Source organism: Cygnus olor, chromosome 4 (genome assembly GCF_009769625.2).
Source record: "Cygnus olor isolate bCygOlo1 chromosome 4, bCygOlo1.pri.v2, whole genome shotgun sequence".
NCBI classification, from domain to species: Eukaryota; Metazoa; Chordata; class Aves; order Anseriformes; family Anatidae; genus Cygnus; species Cygnus olor.
In genome coordinates, this window is record NC_049172.1 from 76,282,511 (window position 1) to 76,306,882 (window position 24,372).

The 24,372-nt window shown below is 47.9% G+C and overlaps 1 protein-coding gene across 12 annotated transcripts in view; it reads left to right on the forward strand.

Moving 5' to 3' along the window:
• EXOC6B (exocyst complex component 6B) overlaps window positions 1-24,372 on the forward strand; it is a 293,346-nt gene that overhangs the window by 117,459 nt on the left and 151,515 nt on the right. For 8 of the 12 annotated variants that reach the window (XM_040555327.1, XM_040555328.1, XM_040555319.1 and 5 more), the window contains one exon: window positions 16,981-17,157. In XM_040555327.1, the coding sequence (XP_040411261.1) occupies window positions 16,981-17,157 (177 nt within the window). The remainder of the gene's footprint in view (window positions 1-16,980; window positions 17,158-24,372) is intronic. The other 4 variants (XM_040555322.1, XM_040555330.1, XM_040555324.1 and 1 more) reach the window with 1 other exon arrangement.

A 24,372-nucleotide genomic window follows, 5' to 3' on the forward strand; every position in this document is an offset into this window, starting at 1 on the left:
AAGTCATCTGGCACGTTTTTGGCAAAATAAAAAAGCATCATCTTGCAGGTGAGCAGGCAGGCTCATTTCTTTCTTTCTCCCTTTCATCCCCAGCAACTGAAAAAATGTTCACATTTTGCATTCTTCTGTACGTAGGTAACTGCCTGGAAAAGTCCTGACTTCTTGGAAGTCAAGGCTGATTTTTTTCCTTTTTTTCTTTATTTCATTATAATGTTTCACCCTGAATTGTGAAAGACTCAGACTTCCTCATCTGAAGAGTCAGAAATGTCTTTTATTTGTAATCTAAAATGCTCGTCCATTCATTTCTGCCCAGGAGACAAATCCATCTCGTTTTGGCATTAATGGTTCAATGCTTTCTGTCGGGCTCTTGCTCTGATGGGAAGGTAAATTGCTGGCTCCCCTTCCTGGTGCTGGGGCGAGCGCTCACCATCGTGCATTCATAGCTACCTCGTAGCCTGCAAACTCCACGATGCTTTTTCCTTTAGTTCAACTTATATTTTAGTAGCGCAGACTCGCAGTTCGATAAACCACCAAGCTAATGCCAAGAAAAATGTCTGAAAGCAATTTGGGGCTCTCAGGAGTGGTCGTTAGGATTAGGTCATTAATTTGAGTTACTCCCTGTTCTGGTTGCAGCACCCTGGACCGAGGTAGCTGTCGTGCAGGTCCCTGGTGGGGGTTTGAGGTGGGCGGTGGGGAAGGGAGGACGTGCCTGGCCAGGGGTCGTGGTCCCCTGGCACCCAAGGGAGCACCTTTTGCTTGCTACTCTGGGAGGTAGCACAGAAGATGAGAAAGGTTCTGGAGACCTTGAAGTCATCTCTTGCAGCCCCAAAGATGTTACAGGGCAAGAACTGCTGTCTTTGCTTGCCCTGCTCCTGTTCCCAACACTGATGCCTTCTTGCGTGTAATGTTCGAGGTTTGGATCCCTGGTGGTCAGCTCGTCAGCTCAGCCAGAAGTTGTGTTGCTGGTGATGGCAATGCTCACAACAGAAGCACCTTGAATCTGAGCTCTGGAAGACCTAGCTTGCTCATTGCCAGCGCAGATCCTGTCTGGATATTGTAAATATAAATAAGTGCTTGGGTTTTGGGTCCTGGAGCATCAAGAAGTATTTGAAGCCTACAGAACTACATGAATTACCTTTCCCTTCGTCTTTCCTCACTCTCCTGAAGATTAAATGAACCATCTCTTTACTTTTCTTTCCTCCCTGGAAGCAAGATGAAAACCCCAGCTTGGTTTATAAGGTGGACTTGGAAAGTTTCTATTTCTTATGTAAAGTGCTTTCATCTTAAATGAGTGTGTGTGGAAGGCTGCTCAAGGTACATGTTTCAACTTAAGGCAGAAAGCATCAGCCAGTCTTTCTAGGCGTATTTCTGTGGCATGATGCTAACTTTTATAACGTGTTTTTAAAGCATTGCTGGAAAAAGGAAAAGAATCAGACGTTTTACTAGCTGCACGCTAGGTTAACTTTGGGCTGAGCAGTGCTTCAATTAGCAGAGCAGTGAGTGAAGTCAGTGTCTGCGTCCTCTGTGACTTGGACGGAGTCGGAGTCTTTCACTTAATCATTTATAACTAATTGCAGTAGTTCTACAAAGTCAACGCAAATCTTCGGAGTGTGCTTATACCAAGCAAGAAATGAGTAGCAAATTTTGCTGTTCAGTGTCTCGCATAGCAACTGTGCTCAGACTCGCGTTTTTTCACTCGTGTCAGACTTGCCAGCCTGCTTCGGGAGCTGGGAATGGAGCTGTGTCGCTAGCTCTTAGGCTTGCTAGCTGGTGGTGATGCATCATGCAGGGACAGCTGACTTCAACTTCCAGGTTGGATCGCGAGCCACCCTCTTCTGTGACTGCAGAAAAGCTGTAATGTAGCTCGTAAAGTAGTTTAAACATGTACCGAGGCGTGTATAAACTGCCTAGTGCAAGGCTGACAGAGCTGCTGAGGTTTCTCGTGTGCTTCTGAAGCACCCGATGCCCATCATCTCCAATGAGAAGGCAAACAGGGGCTGAGACTTGAATACAACCACGGATCTGGCCCTTCAGTGACCTGCAAGGCTTTGAAGGAAGCTCTATTTAATATTTCTATTTCTATTGAAGTATCTCCAAAGCATTTGAAGAACAACAGTACTAAGAGCTTGGGAGATGGGAGGATCTCTCTTTTCCACTTTACTTGGAAAGGGAAAAAAAGGCGCTTTGGAATTTATTTGCACGATGAGGAGGTTCCAGATCCTTGAAGACTTTCTGATTATTTGCAGCAGCCCTCTCTGGGGCTCTTCTAGAAGGGTCTCTACCGGTCTGTGCTAGGACTGAAGAAGGATGGTTTTGGTTCTTTGGGATCATGTCACAGTAGATTAAGTAGTGGTGCTAAGTCCCACTTTAGCAGACAGTCCGTGTAACCATCAAGTCAACATAAGTCATTGGTGTTTGTGCAGAGCAGAGGGGTTGTGTTAACAGTGCAGTCAGGGGCTAGAATGGGTTGAAATACAGAAATACAGTTGTAAGGTTGTTCCACTCTCTTCTTACAGAATACTGATATCAGGAGAGATGGTTTTAGTTATCCCCCAAAGTTTGCTTTTGTCGCCCAGTGGTTGTCCATGAAGTTGTGCTTTCCTCTGCAGATCATTTAAGGGTACCGTAAGGGTATATTGATATTAATAGAAAATTAATAGAAAAGGTTTTTTTTTAGCTGCGACTCTTCCTTGCATCCACCCCTAGGAGCTCTGGGCACCGCAGTCATGTCTGCGCACAGGTGAGGAGGGCGTAACAACATGGAAAGGTTTCTTCCTCGTTTTTGGAGGGCTTGCCTGCACTTCTGCCTCCCGTCATTTTTCCTCCCCAGCTGTCCCCGATTGCATAAAGAAAATTCCAGCTCTGTGGTTCTGAACTTGACAGCCTGCTCTGGGCCCAGGGAACAGGTACGTCTGTAGCAATTCCCAGCAGCTAAGATAAGCGTTCTCCCCTCTTCTCCCAGTAAGAAACAAAGTTCAAACAACTGGGCAAGGCTTAGAAATTGAGCTGAGCTCCAACGCTTTGCTTTCCTTTGCACAAAGCTCCAACCAAGAACTTTGTGGCTACCTCTTCCTTCTGGGAGATGTTTGAAGCACAGATAGGAGCACATTAATGCTTGTGCCAGTCCTGCCTTGTAAAAATGCATGGAAAATCTCAGGTGGGTAAAGAAGAGCACCCGAGGCTGAGGGCAGACATTGCCAGCATGGCGTGGGGCCGCAGGAGCTGGGCTGGGTGCCCGGGGCCGTGTTACCACGGGGGCCGTGCACCTTCCTGCAGGTCCGGGTCTGGGGGATCGCAGCTCCTTAGCACCTGCAAGAGCTTTATCTGGGGATACAGGTGTTGAGATGATGGTAAGACCAGTGGGCGTGCTGGGCAGGGGACTCTGACAGATCTGACGAGCTGGAAATGAGCTGTAGGCTCGGCATTTACTGCAGCGCTTACGGCCGCACTGAAAACTCGTGGGCCATGGAGCTTTTTGAAAGGGAAACATGTGCTGGCAGTGTTGTTTTTCCATTTGATCCGTACCCCTGTGTTGCAATTGGCGACACGCTCCTGCCCCGTGCGAGCTGTTGTTGTTGATGTTCCTATAAATATGCTGGTGGCCGCGCTGTCATCCACTCCCGCCCCAACTGGCCCCGTGGAGTCGCTCAGACCCATGTGCAGACCAGATCGGTCCTGTGCCGAGGAACATTTCTTAGGGCCCTCCGAGGCCACGGAGTCCCTGCAGGAGAACCCGGCCAAGCCCACTGGGAGCTGGCGCGGTGCAGAACCAGAAAAAAACGAGTCGTCCCGGTGCTCCCCACCGCTCCGGTCACCAACCCCGGCCGGCTCCCCAGTGCAAAACTTCACCGATGCTGGAGGAAAACAAGGACGGTTGGTTGTGCCGGCTTCTGGTGCTGTTCTCCTCAGTCCGACACGTTCCCTGGGATGCAGAGTTAAGTTGTGTTCCCTACCCGTGTCCCTCGTGGAGAGCTCTCCCTCCCGCCGGCTTGGCTCGGGACGGTGCCGGTGACTCACGGAGCTCGCCGGGGGGGGGTCACGGTCACACCTTGTGAAAAGCAGGTGCAGCCCCGTTAACTCCAGGTGGAGGCATAACAGCTGAAACCATATTGAATTCTGTTCTTCAGCTTCCCTTTCTAATCTCATATCGGGGCTAGATGGAAAAACTACCCCAAAACAATTTTTTCCCCCATTTATCATCAGCAGCTGGAGTTACCTCCAAAAGCGATGGGTCGATGGACCTGCACGTGGCCGAGGCACGAACACCAGCACCACACGTGTGCCAGTTGCTACGAGGGAGCTGGTGGAGGGGACTAAGAGAAGACCTCCCAGCTCAACGGAGAGGCACTTTTTTTTCTTTTAAAGGGTATATAAATCAAAATTGGAAGGGGCTGGAGGGAAGGTGTGAGATTTTTCTTGTGTTTTTTTTTTGAGAGTTATGTTTTTTATCCTTAATAGATTTATAATATGCAGGTCCCTTTATTTGTTTCTATAAAATTAACTAGTAAATTTAAAATGGAAAAAAGCTAGTAATAGGAACCAGGCTATCTTTGCCAATGCTGAAATGTTGCTATATTTATGGAAGGTAGACAAGGGCATTTTTCCTTCTGCCAGGTTTTATGCTGGAGTGCCACATGTTGGAGGGTTATAAAACTTTTACTAACGAGAAGTTGGAGGAATGCTAACTTTCTAATTGCACTTTTTTGTACAGGCTGCTGTTTAGTTTGGTCTTTTAAAAAATGTGATTGTAATTTTGAAGTCTGCAAGTTTTAAACGTAGGCAAGCAGTGCCTAGTAATGTGGGAAGGATATGGGACCTGGTGGTCAGAGCAAGGGCTTGGGAGAGCTGGTAGCTAACGTTCCTGTCTCTTGCTCTACTGAAGCTGATTCTGACACCATGGAAAAACTCCTCGGCGTTTGAACCCCGCAAATTTCAGCACAGCAGTCCGGGCCCAATCAGTGGGGTTTCTGTCATTTGTGTGTCTGTTGAGCAAGGATTTCTTTACCACTTCCCTAAAGGGACAGCGTGCTCCTGCTGGAGACCCGCCGGTGGCTGCGGATGGGACCTCTGCCTGAACGCTGAGTCGTGCATACGACTTCGGATATTCTTGGCCTTACGGTCTCTCAAAAAGCAGGTTGCTGGGCGAGTGTAATTGAATTAAGTGGATTAGTTCACTGTAAATGGTCAAAGAGGGATTAAAGTGCAGAAGAGCTTTGTGGAAACTTCTGGGAGTCGCTTGGTGTGTGAGGGATTAAGCTGCTTTGTGCAGAGACGGGTAGTTTCCTATTCCAGATAATTTAAATGTGTCTTTCCCTCCCTCTCTTCTTTTTTCTCATTGTCATTTTTTTTTTGCTATTACTTCCATGCTGTTGGAAGTGTGGCAATGGTAAAATTGTTTGAAATTTCATTCTTTAAATCTAAACCATCATAAAGTGCCTTATGAGGATAAGAAATAACGCCCTGGAAACTGGGCGTTTTCTTCTCCTTGAATATTTTAAAAAAAATGGATTTGAGGGGGGAAAAGCAGGATTAGGGCTTTGAAAAATGCCTTCAGGTTGGGCTCCTCTCTTTTCTACCACATGTTCCTCTGAAGGAAATTTGTCACCAAAGCGCACTGCTGATTTATAAACCCCAATGATGACTTCAATGAATTCAGCTGAAATTCAACAGAAAACCCTTTTCCAACACTGTGTCTGCAGGCAAGATGGGCTCATGCAATACATCACGTCTTCTTTGACAGGTACTTTGGCCAAAAGTTTCAATCCAGAATAGTGGATTATTATAATCCTTATGAAGGTATCATAATGAAAGCAACCTGTTTGGAAAGCACGTAACACTTGCGATGCCGTTAATGCTGCTGGAGGATGTTAAGACCCCGGCTCCCATTTAGGGTCCCCGCATAGAGATTTCAGAGGGGGAGCTTAGCACACAGCTTTCAAGAAGTCTAGATCTAAAAAACCCCTTCTGGCCTGATGAAAGCGATACGGCTGCATTATGGTGATTGCACACAGAGTGAGATTGCAGGCTTCCGGGCTAGCAAAGTATTCTGTTACAATAAATTTCTATATCAGCGTTCGAGTGATCGCTTTTGAGCAGCCACAGGCTTACTACGGCTCCTCTTTTGCTTTGTGCTTTACTGGTAGTGAGTAATTGCAATGTAAAGGCACAGCATGCAAAATTAAAACATTATTCTATGGGATATGCATTTAATTTGTGTAAAAGCTTTATGCAAGATCATGCTTTCTGAATTTATAAGCAGAGCTTATGAAATAATACGTAACAGGACCCCAAGATGCATATTGGGATCTAGGCATGGCAGCACTGAGCTTTTCCATCGGTGGCTTTTTAGCAGAGATGTCAGGGACGGGCACGTTTCGAGTGAGAGAAAGAGGCTTCAAACAACCAAAACAACGGCGTGCCACAAGGGACGTTGCTGCGGCACGTCCGTTTGGATGAGCTGGAGGCTCTGGGGGTTGGAATGGCTGCGTATATTGTCTCTTATGAAACAAGCAGCAGAGAGCCAGCTGTAACACCCTCCCGTCTGCCAGCTGTGGCTGAGTCCTTGTTTGAGATGGAAATGTCAACGTTATTGAGGTCAAAGGCTCCCCTGCAGGATTGTTTTTATGGTTGGACCAACCAGTATGGATATTCCTAGCGAACTGGTGGCGTCATGCTGCAACGGTGGTGCTGCTGACCTGGCCAGTGACTTGTAAAATAAAACTATTTAGAATAAAATGGGTGGGATTCTGCCCAGTGCCTGCCTACGTCTGATTTACGCTCATCTCTGTTGGCATGGAAGAAAACCGTACTGATAGGGGTGGGATCCTGGCTCTGCGAGGGCAATGGCAGAGTTTTCTTTGCGTTTAATGGGGCCAGGATTGTGGCTGTGTGGGCTGAGCTCACGTAGGTTTTGGTCGTGTTGCCCTGGGATCCTCTCAAGCAGTTAAACGGGAGGTGAGCTGTGGGGAGAGGGAAGGGAGGTAAAGAAAATAAGAGGCTATATAAGTCTTTTTTCATGTCTTCGTTTCTGGCTCTTGTCGTACAAAAAAATGAACGGGATTATGGCTGAGAGGGAAGCGTTGGCTTTGAGAAGTTCTCTGCAGTTTCCCCATTAGCCTTTAGAGGGCAGTTCATGTCCAGTAAATAACAGGTTTAGGGACTTGCATGATTTCTCGGAGTTTTGAAAGCTAATGCACTGAATATGGAATATTTTTTTTTAATGTGTAATTTTAATGAATTCTACAATAACTGGTAGTGCTTTAAAAAATAAATGTTATGTCAACCTAAAGAAGCAAGGTGAGATCAAGTTTTGATTTATATGCATCTATTTACAGCTTTTCTAGTTTAAATGCTAAAAATTGTGATGGAAGCAAATGTTATTTATTGAGGTTGAGACAAAAAATCTGGGGAATGTACTATGATAGAGGAGAGTTATCTAATATTTGGACTAAAAAGTTTTTTATGTTAAAAACAAACACGAAGTGTTGTTTGAGTTCGGTGAGTGGGGTTTACGGACAGTAATGCTATGTGATGAATATGTAACTCCCAAAATCTCATCTCTAAATCCCCAAGCCTCGTGCCCAGCAGTCTTATCCCTGGTGAACAACTGCCTGGTAAGAAGTTGTTTATCAACAGAAAATTTCAGCGCGAGTTTAACAGTGTCAGAGGAATCTTTGTGAAACGAAGGAAGCCAAATGAAATATAAGCTCTTCTGTAAAGCGATCTTCAGTGAAACTTTTCATATGGGATTAAATACCCCGTATAGTCAACATGCTTGGAGAAGCAGCAGCTATTTAATTCTGATTAATTAAAACCAGAAATAACGCAATAATGTTCTTCTTTCTTCTACTACTACCCTAAAGCTCATGGATCATGGAGAAGATGATTATTCTTGAAAAAGCCATTTAGCTCTTAACAAGAAAAGGGCTGAGCCACAAAGACTAGCTTTTGACATCTGTTTTGTGGGTTTCTCATCAAAAAAACCATAGGGGTTATTCCTAAACAGAATGAAGTATTCTTTGTTCCAAGAAGGACTTTTCTTTGTGCGTGTTTAATCTTCCGGAGGTGGAGGTACTGTTGCTGTGTGTGTCCCCCAAGAGATATGAACTAGCTCGTAGGGCATTTCTCTACATTTTTGGGTTCATTCTTTAACTCCTGTGGTTCTTACCCGGTCTTGCTGCCTAAGATTTCGGTACGTGGGTACGTAGCTGTGAAGTTACCCTTGTATCCTGAAGCTGATGGCAGTTTGAGTGAGCCCCTTCAGCTTTCTACTGGAAAAACATTTCTGTATCATAAAAACAAAACAAAACCAACAACGAACAAACAAGAAAATACCCCAAACCAACATAGTAAGGCTCTCAAGATACCCGTTAGTCCAACAGGTTCTTCCCAGGTATGATTAGCATTACAGGGCCCATCTGTAGCATGCATTCATCAGACATGTCCTTGAGCCTGTGGTGATGGGGAGCGCTCCGTTAGACCGTCACTTGCGGTGCTTTGCTGTCCTTACCCCTCCTGGCATGCCTAACCTTAACGTCCTGGTGCGATGCACTGCGTGGGCAGGGCACAGAGCTCAGCACCCGTACGGATCCACAAACGTGCCTTTGGCTGCATCGCAGAACAGATGAGTCCTCGGTGCCAATGCGTTGGGTGGCGTTACCTGGAGCCACTGCCGAGAGCAAGGTATCTGTCTTACAGAGGGAAGCTGGAAGAGAAGATCCATGCCTTTGCTTGAGCTGGTGGAAGGCTGCCCGCTGCTTTGATGCCCTTGAGGTTCATCCATGACACCTGCTATCCCAGATTGTCCTGAGTATGGCCGAGGATCATTTCTGACTGCGGATCTGCTCTGCAGATCTTCCCAGATCTAATTTAAGAGACGTGCAAGCTGCCTTGCTTAAAAGCCCAAAGATGTTTTGTCCAGGACTCATGGCTCAGAGCTTTGTCCTTTTATTCAGATGGGTCTTTGTGTGTTCCAAGGTAATCGGGACCATCTAAGATAGGTGCTTTGAACATTACCGGTTTCTCAGAACCTTGAAAAAACCCAAACCAGGCTGATAAATGGAAACAAAAGCAGAATCTTGAAAGGAAACTTATCTCCACAACGCCTAACAAGGCCCAGAGAGAGGGTGTGTGAAACAGCAGTTTGGGAACTCCCACCGAGAACAGAATAAAGGAGTTTAATCGGAGACCAAGATATGGGGGCTAGCACTCCTTTAGCTGTATAACTTTTTGGGGGTCAGTGTGGTCAAGATAAGTGCAGAGCAGAGATCCAGGACCTGATGAGCTGTAGCCCTAGCTCTCCCTCCAGGCTGAGTGAGCGACCCTTCCTCCCTTCCCATTCCTAACCCATAAGATTGCAATATCGGGCAGTGTTTCTCAGTATACCGGTAGCTTCAAATGGCCTGGAAAAATGAGAGTAAAAACACTGTGACTCTTCGGAACCGGCTTATGCAGACCTTTTGGTTTGTCCTAGTGTGGTTTATGAGTGTGCGAGGATCCAGTAGCATGTCAGACCTCGGTGTTTGCAAGCTGAAGCAGCAGTCGTAAGCACGCCCCGGTTGTTTTTCCCTATGGATCATACTCGGAAAGGCTTCGCAGACCCACACACCTTCAACCTTTTGCTGAGATCTAATCCAAGACTTATTTTTTTACTGTGAATTGCTGTAGGTGTGATGGTTGCAACTTCCTTGGGCAAGGCTGGAGACAGGACAGCAACCAGTGAGGGGCTGGAGCTGATTCAAAGAGGGGTTGTATGGGCTGGGGAGCTGCACGTGGACTTCCCTCGCTGAGCTGACGGTGCCCGTGGCGGGGTCTTGGTGCTGCAGACCCCTTTGGGTGCTTTCAGGTGAAGGAAGTCATTGCCTTGGCTCCTGGGCAGGGTGCTGGCTGCAGGTGCAGTGCTTAGCTCTGAGAGGAGGCGCAGGAGCAGTCAGCGTGCTTTCTCCTCAGCCCTTTCGGTCGAACCCTCAGCCGCTTCTTTCCTTCCCCTCTCCCTTCTGCATCCCTGTTTGCCTTCGTTCTCTGAGGGGAGCAGGTCTGGATTTTCCCTGTTTGATAGCTTCATTGACAAAGAGCGATGACCTCGGCCATGCTGAGATTGCCGGGGGGGCGTGCTGAAACGCACGCTCGCTTAGTGTGCGTGGCGAGCGCCTACAGCCGAGTCTGGCTCCTGCCTGGCACATCGGCCCCCCTGAACCTGGGGGTAAGAGCCATCCACTTTCACCTCTGGCTGTTTTCGGTTGCGATCACGGTGCTGCTCCCTTGTGGGCTTGGTTTGGGTGCGAAGAGGCGAACCAGAGGTTGAACTGAAGCGTGGGGGTTTTCCGCTCTCGCTTCGAGCCGTAATTAAGGCTCGCCAGGGAGAGAGATGCCTCCTCGGTGCTGTATGAGAAGGCAGTATTTAAATAAATAATAATAAAAAAATCAGAGCGTGGTATGCAGGATTGCATGTAGCAGGGGATTTTGTATGAAGGCGATCGGAACCATTTGAAAAGGAATTTTAAATTGTTGGGACGAGTTGATCGGGGCCGTGGATCCGAACGGCGAGCAGGAAGCTGGTGGGGCTTGGCACCCATTAACCAAAGCCGAGCTGTGGAGCTGCCAGGGCCACGGTCTTCAATGTGTTTGAAATACCTTGTACAACAGCGGTCCTCCTCCTGCTTTTAGGCTGCTTATCTAATTTTCAGCTTCTCCACTCTGTGTAAATGTGATAAATACGCTTTTTAATCGCATAACTGAGCTACTTTTGATGCTTGCGTGCAGATATCTTGTTCTTGAGGCTAGATCACACAGAAGCATAAATCAACGCTTTGCTCAATAAAGGACTTCCTTAAAAAATGGCTTTTTGTCTTTTATTGTGCAGCTGACCTGGAGGACTTGCTTTCTTGAGTCCTTTTATCAACGCTAATGTGATAAACTTCTTCTTACAGCAACTGGGAGAGGAGAGCGCTCAAGTCTTGATCGCTCCTTTCCCCAAGTGCCGTACTGCAGGAGCTTCCCCAAAGCACTCTAGAGGCTTAACAGTCTTTATATAAAATGCTGAATTAACCAAGCTACTCTCTACAATGAACTCGGAGGATATAAATAATGCTGACCTTGCCTTACAGATAAGGAAAAGGAGCAGGAGTGTGGCGATGAGGATAAATCACTGGGTCAAAGCAAAAGCGAAGGGACAATTGCTCGCTCACACTTGCACATTTGATGCTGAAAATTTATATTTGTGCAAACCTGATATTGGGGAATATTGGCACGAGATGGTTAGCACGGGGCGGGCTGAGGTCTGAGAGTTATTTTTAGGGAAGGAGGAGAGGTGGAAGGTTGAAGCAAAGGGCTGCGTAGGGTGGTGGGGGAGTGCAAACTCATTGAATGCTGCGTTTTCAAAGTTATTTTTCTAATGGCCAAGCAGTGAGTTAAAAAAAAAAATCATGTTTTTGGGCCTCATTTCCTGTGCTGATGGTGAACTTTGTCAGACAAACCTCTGACAAATTGTTTTCTCTGATAACCAGTTAACACCAAGAAAGCAGATAGGCAAAAACTCTTATCATCTTGACAAGCGACTGGGTTTTAGTTAAAACTGAAAACAGAAGCTGTGTCAGCGTGTTGAGTTTACACCTTGCAATAATAATACATGCTTTTATCTGATCTGAGGGGGATTTTATAACTTTCAAATGGATCTTTGGCAGGGAGCCAGCTGTACTGTCATTTTTTATTAACTTTCTTTTTTCTTCCCCTGTAGCCAGTCTGCTTTTTGTAATATTGTTTAAGGAATATGTATCCCATTCCTAGGGATATTGTGAAACAATATTTTAAAGTTCTGTGTCTCAGCCCATTAGAGGGGTCTATAAAACAATCACAGCAGCAAATGTTCAGTAACTAATCAAAACCACCAAAGCTAACCACAGCGGTACTTCAATCCCTTTTAAATAATAAAACCTCTTCTGCTGTGCCTTATCTACTGTCTCATCAGGAAAGAGCTAATTAGATTCTTCTCAAAAGTAAATATTGTCAGTTCGTTGGTGGGTGGAGGTGACGGGAGGTAAGACACGCTCGCTGTCAACGTTGGCAAACCGAGGCAGAAAACAAGACAAAGTTGTAAAAACCCTATAAAAAGCTGCTTGAGTTTTAAAGGAGTTCACTCCCGTGTAGGTGGTATCACAGCCTTCCCTTGCGGGAACGTGGCTTCTGTAGGCAGAGCCTGGGGGGGGACGGGGTGGGATTTGGGGCTGTGGGTAAGGCAGCTCCTGGAGTTCTGGGCCACCAAATTTCATGTCTCCTGTAGCACGGCCAGGCTGTGGGCTTGGTCCCTTGTGGTGGCTTTCTTGTATTGCGATGCCTTGTGGGTGTGAATTCCTGCTCCAAAGCTCACAGCAGCATTTTTGGGATGGACTGGCAAATACTGAGGACCGGTATTTAGGGCTCTTGTACGGCAGGCTTGAATGTAAGACCCCTACAGCCATGTAACGTAAGGTTGGGCACGTGGTGGAGTGGGTGTGCAGGCGGTGTAAAAGAAGTGAATGGCTTGGGGGAACAAATGTAATAAAAAAAAGAAGTGCTTTTCCCCCCTGCTCTTTTGATCCTCTGTTTTTCAAGGGATGGCAGTAGGAAGATCAACGTTTCCAGTTGCGTTTGGCCAACAAAGCCTACCGGCTTCACATCTCAGGCATCCTATACCAAGGGGCAGCCGCAGGTCCCTCTTCTGGCCCTGAACCCGTGGGGGGAAGGCTGTGTCTGCTTCTTGTGTCGGCCAGACCCAGGACTGCACTGCTCTTAGGAGACTGGGATTTTGGCGGCGGCATGTGGGCACGCGAGTCCCGCTGGGCTTGGAGCAGGTTTCAGCTCCTTGAACCCAACGCTGCGTTATTGCTGAACGTAACGTCGGCTACGAGCAGACGTTTGGTTTCTTAACTTTCCTTTTTATTGTTATGTTAAGCAGAGAGTCGAGAGATTGATAGTCTTGTATAATAGAGGTAATTTTACAGAATAATACAAAAATGCACTTGCTTTCATGTAAACCACACCAAAAGGTAAGGGGATTTTTTTATTTTATTTTTGTCCCTTGAGGGCTTTTCTCCTCCCCCATAGCCCCGGGTTCCTCCGTTTTCAGAGGGCACGCTGGAGTGTCGCCTCTGCTTTGATGTGGTTTCTAAAGTGTGCCTCTTCATTGGGCTCCCTACAGATGCCTTTATGTGAAACAGAACATTAAAATCCAAATGTGCCTGCTGCGCAGGTCGTTTTTCATCCTTTATGGGCAGCGTCAAATATATTGCAGAGTTGTTCTGCTGCACCCCCGGCCCAGGAGGGAGAGGGCTCGGGAGGTGCAGGGAACGAGACGGGGGTGGGAGCGGGGGGTTCCTTGGCGGTTAAGCCCAAATTTCTCCTTAGTTGCTTCCTCTGGGCCTCTCCCCAGCTCTCTCTTTCTCTCAAGGTGAAACCGAAACCTCGGTGACTTCACCCAAGCCCGCCGAAGTTAAAGCAAATTTGATATTTCTCACTTCTAGGTCACTTCAGTCCATATTGTTTCCTGCCAGGAGTGGGGGCGGGGGAAATGCCCTACTGTTAATGGAAAAGCAATTACTGCTGTTTCTGGCACGTACGTTGTGTCGCTCCAGCGTCACACCTCCGTTATGGCTCTGCCTCGAGCGCGGCCGGCAGCGTGCGGGGTGCGGGCTGCGTGCTGAACAGACTGGGCTGCTGGGGGCTCTTTGGTTGAAGCCAGCTCAGTCTTCAAGATGAAAATTGCTGGGAAACCTTTTCTTATTTACTTTTTTTTTTTTTTCCCAAATTCCTAGAAGTAAGTTGCCTTTGATAGGCTGGAAAATTTTGTAGGCACCGGGAGCGTCTCTCTGGCTGCTTCTTGCGCACCTCTGGGAGGTGTGGGTCCTGCACTTCTATTTCCCCAGTAGGTCCCAGGACTTTAAATCAGGTCAAAATGCTTCTCTTGATAAATTTTAGCTCATGAACTAAATTAAACATCCCATTTTGCATTTTGTCAAGTTTTAATTTGGACGTTGAACTCTAGGTCTAGAGCAAAGGCTCTTCCTAGGTCAGGTTTTCTTGACTTTGGGGTTTTGATTCGGATCTGTTCTACTGGTCAGATGTTACCGTGTACTCCGCTTGTGTGCGTAGCTGGAGGAATGAAGTAATACCTCTTGCTTGAAAAGGGTTCGGAAAGAGACCGGGGAGCAAGCTGCTGTGCCTTCTGAGAACATCTGCAGGGCCCCGAATTCTGCATTCAGCCTAAAACGCTGAAAGTTGCATGCTCAGGGCTGAGACAGCGGAGTTCAGAGCTAACGGCAGCATCCTTCTGAGTGTTAGTCCGGATTTTTCTTCTCCCATGGCCACTTTTTCTTCTGTGATCTTGCTACGCCCTGTTTAATGATCCGTTTAAAGTTCAATGTTTTATGTAAAACTTCGCGTTTTCCCATTCTTTCATTTCTTCTCTTTCTAAAGGAAAAAAGATTACATAAATTTAAGAGATTTTAATGAGTACAGCGGGCTTGCTTTTGGTGCAGTTTGCAGTGGATTCAGTGTTATAACTTCATTACGCTTCAGTTGAGTAACTTATGTCATAAATGGGTGTATCTGAGAGGAGAATCGGGCCTCGGATCTCTTTGTTGTGTGGGCTTCAGAAGGACCAAGCGCTTACTCCCCTTTTTGAAGTCCTAATTCTCTTTATATGGTGTTGCAATGCCTTTCTATAGAGTTGTGCCTCTGAAGTTAGAGATTTCTAATGCAAAAAATACCCCTTTTTCCCAACTGCTTCAAGTACTGACGTTGCTAGCAAAATTAGTATTGAGCAGTGTTAACACAGGCCTTTTCCTGTGGCTTTCTTGCAGAAATCCCTATTGTTGAGACTCATCCCTTAAGAGATCTTTTTAATATGCCTGCTTGGTAGTCCCGTTGCTTAGCCCTTACTTCTCTGGTAACAGCGTTTGTAGTAAATTCAGCGATACTACAGCTTTACAACCACTAGAGGTCAAGATTGTGCTGTTGCACGGCACAGGGCTGCCCGCTGGGCTGTAACGCTTCGCTCCCTCGCTTGATATCCTGCTGTAGCCATGGCCAGTGTCAGATATATACGTGTAATTTTATTATCAATTGCCGTGTTTGGCAATTAAGCTGAAGTCGATTGTACGTGCAGGCGTGCGGAGTGTGAAGGAGACTTTGCCTTACGGAACGGTAGAGCCCAGGGGATTTTGCAAGGATGGAGATATCTGTGCCGTGCTTGTTTTTAATATTCTTCAGATCTAGGAGCTGCACAAGTTTTCTGGCTCTGGGGTGTTTCTTCCCAGGGAGGGATTCAAAAGAGAGCCGAGCTGAGAGCGGCTGTCAAAATAAAACTCACTCATAAATTCTTTTTGTGGGCTATTAATACTTTTAAGTGTTTACACGGAAATCATTTTGAAGGTTTGTGCTCTAGATAGAGACTTCTACTTTATGCTGTTCAGGTAGTAAAAATAATTAGTGCTTTTTTTGGGGTTCCTTATTTCTGATCTCCACTCCTAGCATGGTTGTTTGCATTGCCCGAGTTGCATTCTGACCTGGTAGAACTTTGTGCAAGTAAGTGCCTTCGCTATTGCCGTCCCTTTGTATCCTTGAAAACGTAGCCCTCTTGATTTAGATTTTCTAACCCCTTTCTTCTTTCATAACACTGTTGCAAAACCAGCACATAATCCAAGAGCCTAATGTTTCGTCCAAGGTGGTTTTGCTGACACCAGTATCTGCAGTACAGCTTCTGGTACCTCTTCTCCCTTCTGAAGTCGGGCTGTGGTGTAACCGTGGGGCAGGGCATGGTGCCTCTTGCCATGTCGTTTGTCTCGTGACTGGGAGCAATGAAATGTTCGGATGCAGGTTTGGTTAGAATTGTAAGGGAATTGGTGAAAATACAGTTTATAATAATGTCTGAAAATAATATATGTGCTCATTCTTTTTCAAAAAGAAACTCGTACTATCCAAAGGAACTTTTTCAGAGGGAAATCTGGATGATTTCCATACATCTTTCTTCGCATATATAAAAAATTACAGAAAAATATGGGGGAGTTTCTGTAAATCGCGTGTATGTATCCGTATAGATTTCAGGTTTTCAGAGCTTTTAGTTTCTAGCTAGAGCAGAGCACAAGCTCCCACGTGCAGAACCACTGCGTTTGCTGGCCAGGCCTTTTCCCTGTGTCTGGGACACGATTTGGCACTTGGAGCGAGAGCAGCAGCTCTGTGCCGTTCCCCCTTCCTGCACTCGGGTTTGAAGCTCCCGTTCAACTCTTGGACAATTGGGGCTAAACAATTTGTCCTCTCAAATATTGTGCTCGGTAACAATGAGGAAACCGAGCGAGTTTTTGCAGCGGATCTCATGCACCAACCTCTGCTGCAAACAAAGCCCGAAGCCCCAGGAATGTGTGCTCGCAGCGGGCCGAGGGAGCCGCACCGCGTCCGTGTGTTTTGCGTGGTGAATCGCGGCGCTTCTCCCAGCGAGGGAATTTTTTGGTTGAATACCTTTTACAGATCGTTCTGTAAATCAGCAGCGTACAATTAAGATCTCCTGGGGTACCACAAAAATGCTTTCAGGAACCTCTGGGGTCCAGATGTGGAATGTTTTGTGCTGACACGGGTTGAAAAGAGGAACAAATCCAACGGTTAAGTACGTCCTTTAATTTAGCCTGTGACAGTCACCACATGGCCTATGGGCTAATATTTCTGCATCTGTGCTGTAAATAGATCAATATGGCAGTATGATGGGTTTGGCATTTTGATTTGTGAAGAGTCAGAATATTGTTTGTATTGTTGCATAATCCCTGGAATGGTTTTGAAATTAATCTTCTGTTTCTTTGGAATATCTGGGTTAGGAAAAACATAACATTTCGAAGTTCCATTAAGTGTGTGTTTTATTTTGTCTCATTTGTCGTATTTCATGACTGATTGCATCTTTTGGCTGAAAAATAAATATGAGGATGCTATCGTAAAACTTGAAATCTGCTTTTTTTCTAGGCACAGCAGCAAAGAAACCTGGACAATATTGTATCACAGCATCCCAGGATTAGCGGGGGAAAAAAGTCCAAGAAAGAAGTCTGCGCAAGCTCAGATTTGGAGGTAAAGACCACTAGCCCCATGTCTGAGCAGGATTCGGGTATCCTGGATGTTGAAGATGAGGATGAGGATGAAGAGGTAACTGTATACCATCAAACCCAGGAGATGGACAGCTCGGGGGTGATCAGTAGTGTCTCAGTGCTTGCACCTAGCTCAGCATCTCGTGTCCCCATGCAGCGTAGACACACAGAATAGGCTGCGGAGCATGGGTGCCTTTCAGTATTGGGTCATTTCTATGAATTCTGTGATCCTATTTGTTTTGCACTGTTGTCCTTACCTTTGTTAGCAGACTCAGCAGAGATGCCCCGTGTGACAGGAGAACAGAATGGTCCTCCAGCTAGCTCCCAGGCTGCTTTTCTGTGGCCTTTGCTCACTTGGGAGCGCAGTTTGGTTTCTATCATGAAGCCTTTGTTTACAAGAAGATAAATTCCTGCGTAGTGCACGAGATGTTTGGTCTCGTCTGGGAGCATACATCTTGTGGCAGACGCGCACTTGAGAAGAATTGTGTTGGGACAGGATTTTTTTAGGTGCAATTATAATTCCTTGATGGGTTTCTGTTGCTGCTTCCTCGGGCTGGCCGTTTCTTTTATGCAGCAATTTCCAATGCCTCCGCAGTCGCTGCAGGATGCCGGTACTTTTCATGGTTACATGTGAAGCACATCTCTGACCGTGTTGGGTCTTCTTTCCTCCCTGTGCTGGAGGGTAATGGATGTAGGGGAACATCTTGGATTTGTGCTGCTTAAAGCACAGGAGTCCTGTTGCTCTCTTTCAGGAAATCAGTGCAGGGACAGCAATGGGGAGTGTGCTGAGCTTCTTGGTGCCTTCTCCCTTTCTCATCCTGCAGTCTTGCCCTGGCCCTTTCAGCAAGTTCCATCTGCCACGCTGGATGCTTTTTCCCTTATTGCTGTAGCCCCTGTTACGTCAGGAGAACACTTTTCTCAACAGCAGCCTGTAACTGTGTTGGTTCGTGTGTGTTGCCCTGAGCAAAGAGGATAAAGAACAAGTTTCCAATGTTTGCAGTAGCGTGGATTGCCCGAGTGGTTCTGTGCTCGTGGCCTGCCTTTTCCCAGAGGTCTGCTTCTGTTCCTTCTTCTTCATCTCTGCAGCGCTTCCACAGCAGAAAAGGAGATGGCCGCTTGCTCACAGGACCCAGCAGTGGGGTGCTGCTCGGCCCCTGTGCCCTGCTCCGAAACCACCAGGCTGTGGGATTTCCCCTGCATCAAAAGGGAAATAGAGCCAAAGAAAAATGAGAGGAAAGGGCATGGTTTTGGAAAAGAAGCACTGATTTGGGTAGATCTATTTTGGCATTTCCCTGTTTAAAAAATAGAAAGTCTATCTGGTGCGTGATTGTCCTGGACCTCGGTGGTTGCTGTTCCATCTCACGCTTAAAAATCTCCCACTTGCCGTGGGTGCTCAGAACCGGGAACTGTGTGAGACTTGGTACTTGGCATGTGCCAGGCATGAGCCCCACTAGACCAGAGAGGCACGACATTAAGGAGGGAAGGTCTTTGAGTCATAATTTGTATAGCACAGCTGGGAGAAGCCTCCTGACTAACAGAGCGGGGCTACCTCGTCTCCGCGCCGAGGGCATCCTGTCTCGCGGCGCGGGGAAAGCCAGGCTGGCGGCGAGCAAACGGGCTGGGTGCGGGCAGGATGTGGTGGCAGGGGCTACCAGGGGGCTACTGGCGGGGGCTACCAGGGGGCTACCGGCCGCAAGAGCCCCAGTGGCGGCGGGGCCGGAGCTGCTGTCCGTGGTGATGAAACGGGACGGACGGCGGCAGTGCCGCGAGCCCGCTCAGCTCCCACTCCCGTCAGGGTTGCGGTGCCTGCGGAGCCGCCAGCAGGGACGCCTGGCTCTTCCCCAGGTCCCTAACCCCCCTGGGGTTGTCTCCTCCTTGCAAAGAAAGTTGTTTGTTTGTCTGTCTGTTTTATTATTTTTTATTTTAGTACAAACGGATCTCTCCTCTGGAAGTGGAGCCCTAAATCTCAAGGGGCGCTATGCGTGGTGTGCCTGGGGGTGGCCGCAGGCAGCAGCTGAGCGTTCACCCGGCTGCTCGCCCCCTTCCCCAACCCCGCAGGCAGGATGGGGGAGCTGAGCTGAAGGGCAAAAGAGGAGAGCTTGTGGCTCAGCTGTAAAGACAGTTCAATAAGCAAAGGGAAGAAAGAAACCCCACAATTGGTGCAAAGGCGACCACTGACCACGTCCCACCAACAGACGGTTGCCCAGGCAGTCTCCAAGCAATGGCCACTTTTTTTGGGGTAAAAAAACCCCAGACACCTCCTCCCTCCCCCCGTTTCATTTGAGCATGATGTTCTGGGATAGGGAACATCTCTCTGGGCAGTTTGGGTTAGTGTCCCAGCCTCTTGGCCAGCCCCAGCCTCTTCGCTGGGCCGCAGAGTGAGAAACGACGAGGGTTTTGCCGCCGTGTAAGCAACAGCTAAAATACCTCTGTGTTACCAGAGGTGGTTTGGCCACAAATCATAATCACAGTGCTGTCTGGGCTATGCTCTGCAATGCAGAAAATTAACTCCATCCCAGCCCAAACTAGTATGGGTGTAAAATCCTAATGCCAGGTTTTTTGGTAGGGCTTCTCCATGGTGGCAGCTCGATGTCGATATTGCTGATATTTACACCTAGCTTTCCGTCTTGTAGCGTGACTCCTTCTCCTGATTATCTCCTATGTGCAGTGACGAAGAGGCAGAGTTAGAGTACAGTTAAGGCAAAGTTAATCCCAGTTGCCTAAAGTTGTTAGTGGTAAGTGTCCTGCGTGCAGGAAAACCGCGTCCCATTTGGTGCCCGGCCATTCTCTGAGCACTGCAGAAGGCTTTTGGGTCTGGAGGGACACAACTGCTGCAAGTGGGCACGTGTTGTTTGCCGTGCTCTGCCCCTCTCCAGGACTTCTGAGGCTTTTGCTTCTCAAGAACATGTGGAATAGTGGTGACAGGAAAACCTGGAGAAAGCAAAGACAGCGCCTTGAAGAATGAGGTCAGCAGCCAAGTAAAGAAACGATCCCGAAGCATCCGAAGAGCACACTGGTAGCTTTTGCTCCTGACCTGACACAGCCAAAAAACCCAACTGCAGGTTTTGAAGACAATCAGCGGTGGCTGGGGAGGGAAGGATGAAGGGTGCACTCCTATTCAGGACTGAAAACGGGATGAACCTAGAAGGTGTTTCTGATTAAGGCTTTGGCAGGAGAGCTCCCGATCCTGGTCCCTAGGCCAGCCAACTCTGGAAAAAGTGGGTTTAACACCATTTTTTTTTCCTCTAGGAAGTATCAGAGGCCCTTCAACAGGCTGTGATAAGGAGTTCTCCACGTGGGGTGGATGAACTCTTGTAGGGATCTCAGAGCTCCACATGCACATGGCGCCATCCCTTCCTTCATGCAGCAGAATTTAGAGGAAAAGTTTGAAAGGGACAGAAAAGCAAAAGAGTTCTGCTTATACTGTTGCAGGTGTCGTTATGTAGATCCTTCTCTCTCTCAGGGTGGCACAGGGGAGCTCTGCCAGCTACGTTCAGGAGGAGCAATTGGAGGCATGGTACTCGGCTCTGTTCCAGGTCTGCATTTTGGAGGTGTCGCAGCCCAGACGTGGCCCACGCGAGCACAGGCACCCCGCGGGGTGGGAGCTGCCACCGTGATCAGAGCAAGAGCGTGGGCAGAGCTGGAGAGTGAGCAGGGAGAAGACTCAAATTGAGTTTTTATGAAAGTCAAGTGGCAGAAGGAGGATCAGCGTCTCACACTGAGCAGCTCCATGGGCTGTTCTGTCTGTGCCAGCCGCTCCCTTTGTAGTAAAAAGCATCCAGAAAAATACAAAGCTCGTCCAGATTCTTCTCATTTTCAGTGCCTTTTCCTTTGTGATCCTGGTGAGTACATCAAGACAAACTCGCCTGCATTTTGCCTCATGTCTTCTTGTCCCCAGAAAGGCTGGCCAGGTGTCTGCGAAGTGGTCGGGTAGAAGTGGACTCCGTGGTGCTCCTCTGGGGGAGAGGGGAGGCTTTAAGGACGGACATTGCGCTGCAGAATATCAGCCCCTGGACTCCTCTTGAAGAACAGATCAACAAACTCCAGACATTTTTCTGTTTGGAGAGGGAGTTTGGCACTGAGGACGTCAGCAGGTGTGAGGTGCAGCCAAAACTCGTCGTGCTTCTGGCATTCTTCCAGGTGGACCTGGCTGCAGGAATCGGTTGTAATTCTCTCGGTGAATGTCCTCGATTTCTTACCAAGTTTTGGGAGCTCGAACAGGGACCCCGGAGAGTTCCCTTGACGTTCCCTGATAAATGGCTGTGTTAGGTGCCATCAGCCGCCAACTTCTGTTTGCTTCCACGAGTAATTACACAAAAAAACGTCTTGGACACGGAGACAAACCTTTCTATTTCCAGACAGAGCTGTCTGCCTGCTGTTTATAACGTCAGCCTGGGTGAGATCAGTCTGCAGGGCGCTGTGGCTGCTTCCAATGTTACACAGTCTGAGCATCCTCTGGACCGTGCAAAGACGTTCAGTTTTTTCCCTAAGGTTAGGACGTGGCATGCACTGGGGCAGCTGGAGGACACCGAGCCCACGCAACGTGTAGCAGATCTAAACCACAGCTGGTTCTGGTCAGCGTGGGGTAGAAAAGCTTCCGATCTGCCAGTAGCCAGAGATGAGGTGAGGCTTGTTGAAGGTGCACAGAACCAACGTTTCTTTCTGCAGCTGAGGTTTGCTGTTTAAGGTGAGCGGACACTTCCTGCACTGAAAAAACTGTGGGTATCGTGTGAAGAGACCCAACCTGCTAAATATCCTTGGTTGGACTTGCACCTTTGTGGCTGCACCCGTGAACCCTTGTGCTTGAGGCAATGGTTCATCATTGAATGATCCATCAACAGTTCATAAACATTTCTCTTGGATTCCTTGTGTTCAGGTCTGGATTCTTTTGTCCTTACTGAAAGAAGAGCAAATATATGTGTGCTTTGTGTCTTTACATCAAAAAGTAACAAGGATCTGAGATTCCCACCTCTGTATAAAGCCAGGCCAGAGCATCCCTCACCTCTGGGACAGGCTCGTGTTGATGTCGGCTGCAGATGAGCACTGAAAACTTGGCTTTAATGGGTTAAACTTGCTACAGTCAGTGTTTAACCCAAATGAAAGAGTTCTTGCAGAAAGAGAGGGTTTGGCTGTTTACAGAGACTGACAGGTCTGCCTGCGCTCCCAGTACCGGGAACGTGCTGGATGCAGAGTTTGGGAGTGAGGTTTGTCGAGCTGATGTTTGCGGAACGGGAAAATTCTGGACAAGATGAATAAATTCTTTGTTCTACAAATTAAAAGGGAAAAAAAAAAAAAAGATGAGGCAGAAGTGGAGATGTCAGGGGAGTAATCAGTTCTGTTGTTGAGGGGGCTTCTAGTTCTCATCGCCGAGTTTCCAAAATCAAGGGTTTGTTTATTTTTTTTGAATGCTGGTAACGCAGCGTTGGCTAAGAAAATGAAATCGCTGCTGAAGGGGACGTGCTCAGTCTGGACGATTAGATACGTCCGTGTGTCCCTTGTGCTGGGTGCTGGTGGAAGCTGCCTGGGGTTCCAACCAGGAAAGGGAATTTCTGTTAGGAAAGCTGTAAACGTGCCCTGCTACTGCAGTAGCAAACAGCTCACACCGGGCAACGTGCTGAGCTTCCAGGGACACAAGATGTTTCCCATGTTCTGTATGTTGTAGGGCTGCTTTTCCTTAAGAATTGCATTGCGGGTTTATACTCTGCAAAATCTTAGCACAGGTTTTGCTCTCGGGTACGTGTCTTTTTAACGGGTGTAGTCCAGGTTTTGCGCATCCGCGTCTGATAGCTGCCTAACTAGATGAGGAATTATTGATGTCTCAGATATTAACTCTGCAGAATAGTTCAGAGGTTTTTTTTTTTTTTTTTTTTTTTTTGTGAGCGTGTGTGTGGGCTTAAAAGTTTTTACAGAAGATCAGAGGCTGTGAAAATGTTGCAGTCTGCTTTGAAAGAATTTCTCTGGGGGAGTAAACTCCGTTTTTGGCAATACCCTGATTTCACAAATCTTTATCAAAAATATTTCTCTGTGGACCATGTTCAACTAGTGCCCCAAATCCAAGAGGAGCGAAAACGTTTGATCCTGAATTCAAATTCACAGGAAAACATCGCCTGCTTTGATGATGTTGTGAAGGGATGACAGATTGCTCCTCCCTCACAAGAGCCCAGGGTGGACTCGGGGCCATCCGGGCCAGCTTCCCCACGCTGCTGCTGGTCGCCAGAGGATGGCTGGGCCGAGCGCGTACCGGTGCTTCTCTGCCTGCTTTAGCCATCTCCAGTTTTGCCATCAAGGACTTGTGAGCCAGAAGTGTTTTACCGACCGGAGAGCAATTCACTTAACGCTGTAGGAATGCCCCAAGGCGCAGCCTGCATCCCGAGGAGTCCCCACGCTAGCTGAAGCCCAGGTCTGGGAGCTATTTAGGGAGTGTTGGAAGGCCTGGGAGACTGTAAATGGAAAAGAAACGAGCAGGAAGACATGATAAAATTGGTATAAACACAATAAAAGTGCTGCCTAGTGTTTGCAGTTGTCAAATAGAGCCTGTCTTTAGAAAGGCAAAAGCAGGAGCTGGCGGTGAGATGGGCGGTCGGTGCTTCACGGCTGCTGGCCCAGGGTTCAGCTGCAGCCCTGCTGGGGCTGTTCAAGAGGCAAATTCTGCTTGGGAAGGGTCACTCGGGCAATGCCAGCCCTGTCCCCTGCTCGGGAACCTTCCCAGTTCCCGGGCAGCCAACTTCCCAGCTGTAAGAGCCACTCTGGAGGCGCGACGGAGGGCTTCGTGCCCAGGAGGCAAGGGAAGCCCAGCAAGACGTGAGCCAAACCCCAATAAAGCTGTTGGCTGCCTTGTCCCCAGTGAGCCAGCCCACTGCTTCCCCTCCCTGCTCTCGTGCGTCACCACCGCTCGGGAACTGAGCAGTTTTGGGGTCTGGGAGCGATGCTGGTGGTGCGGGACGGGATGCCCCTGTGCCCCTTCACCAGCGACTTGCCTCGTTTCAGCTCTTCGCAAGAACCTATGCAGTGTTTCTTTGCACAGAGGGGATTCCTTACCAGCGCCACTCTGACATTGTGTAGGAGGCTTTTTAACAAAATCCCCAACTTTCCCTTTCCAGACCATAACTCCTGCACTCCCCTGCTTGGAGCCATTGCTGTAGATGAGGAGGATCGCTCGCCCCAGGCACTTTGGGCAGCGTTGATTGCGGCTTGCACGTCCTCATCCAGCCAGAAACTTCTCTGCTTCATCCTACCTCCTTCTTAGCAGAAATGCCTCTTAAGCGTAATTAAA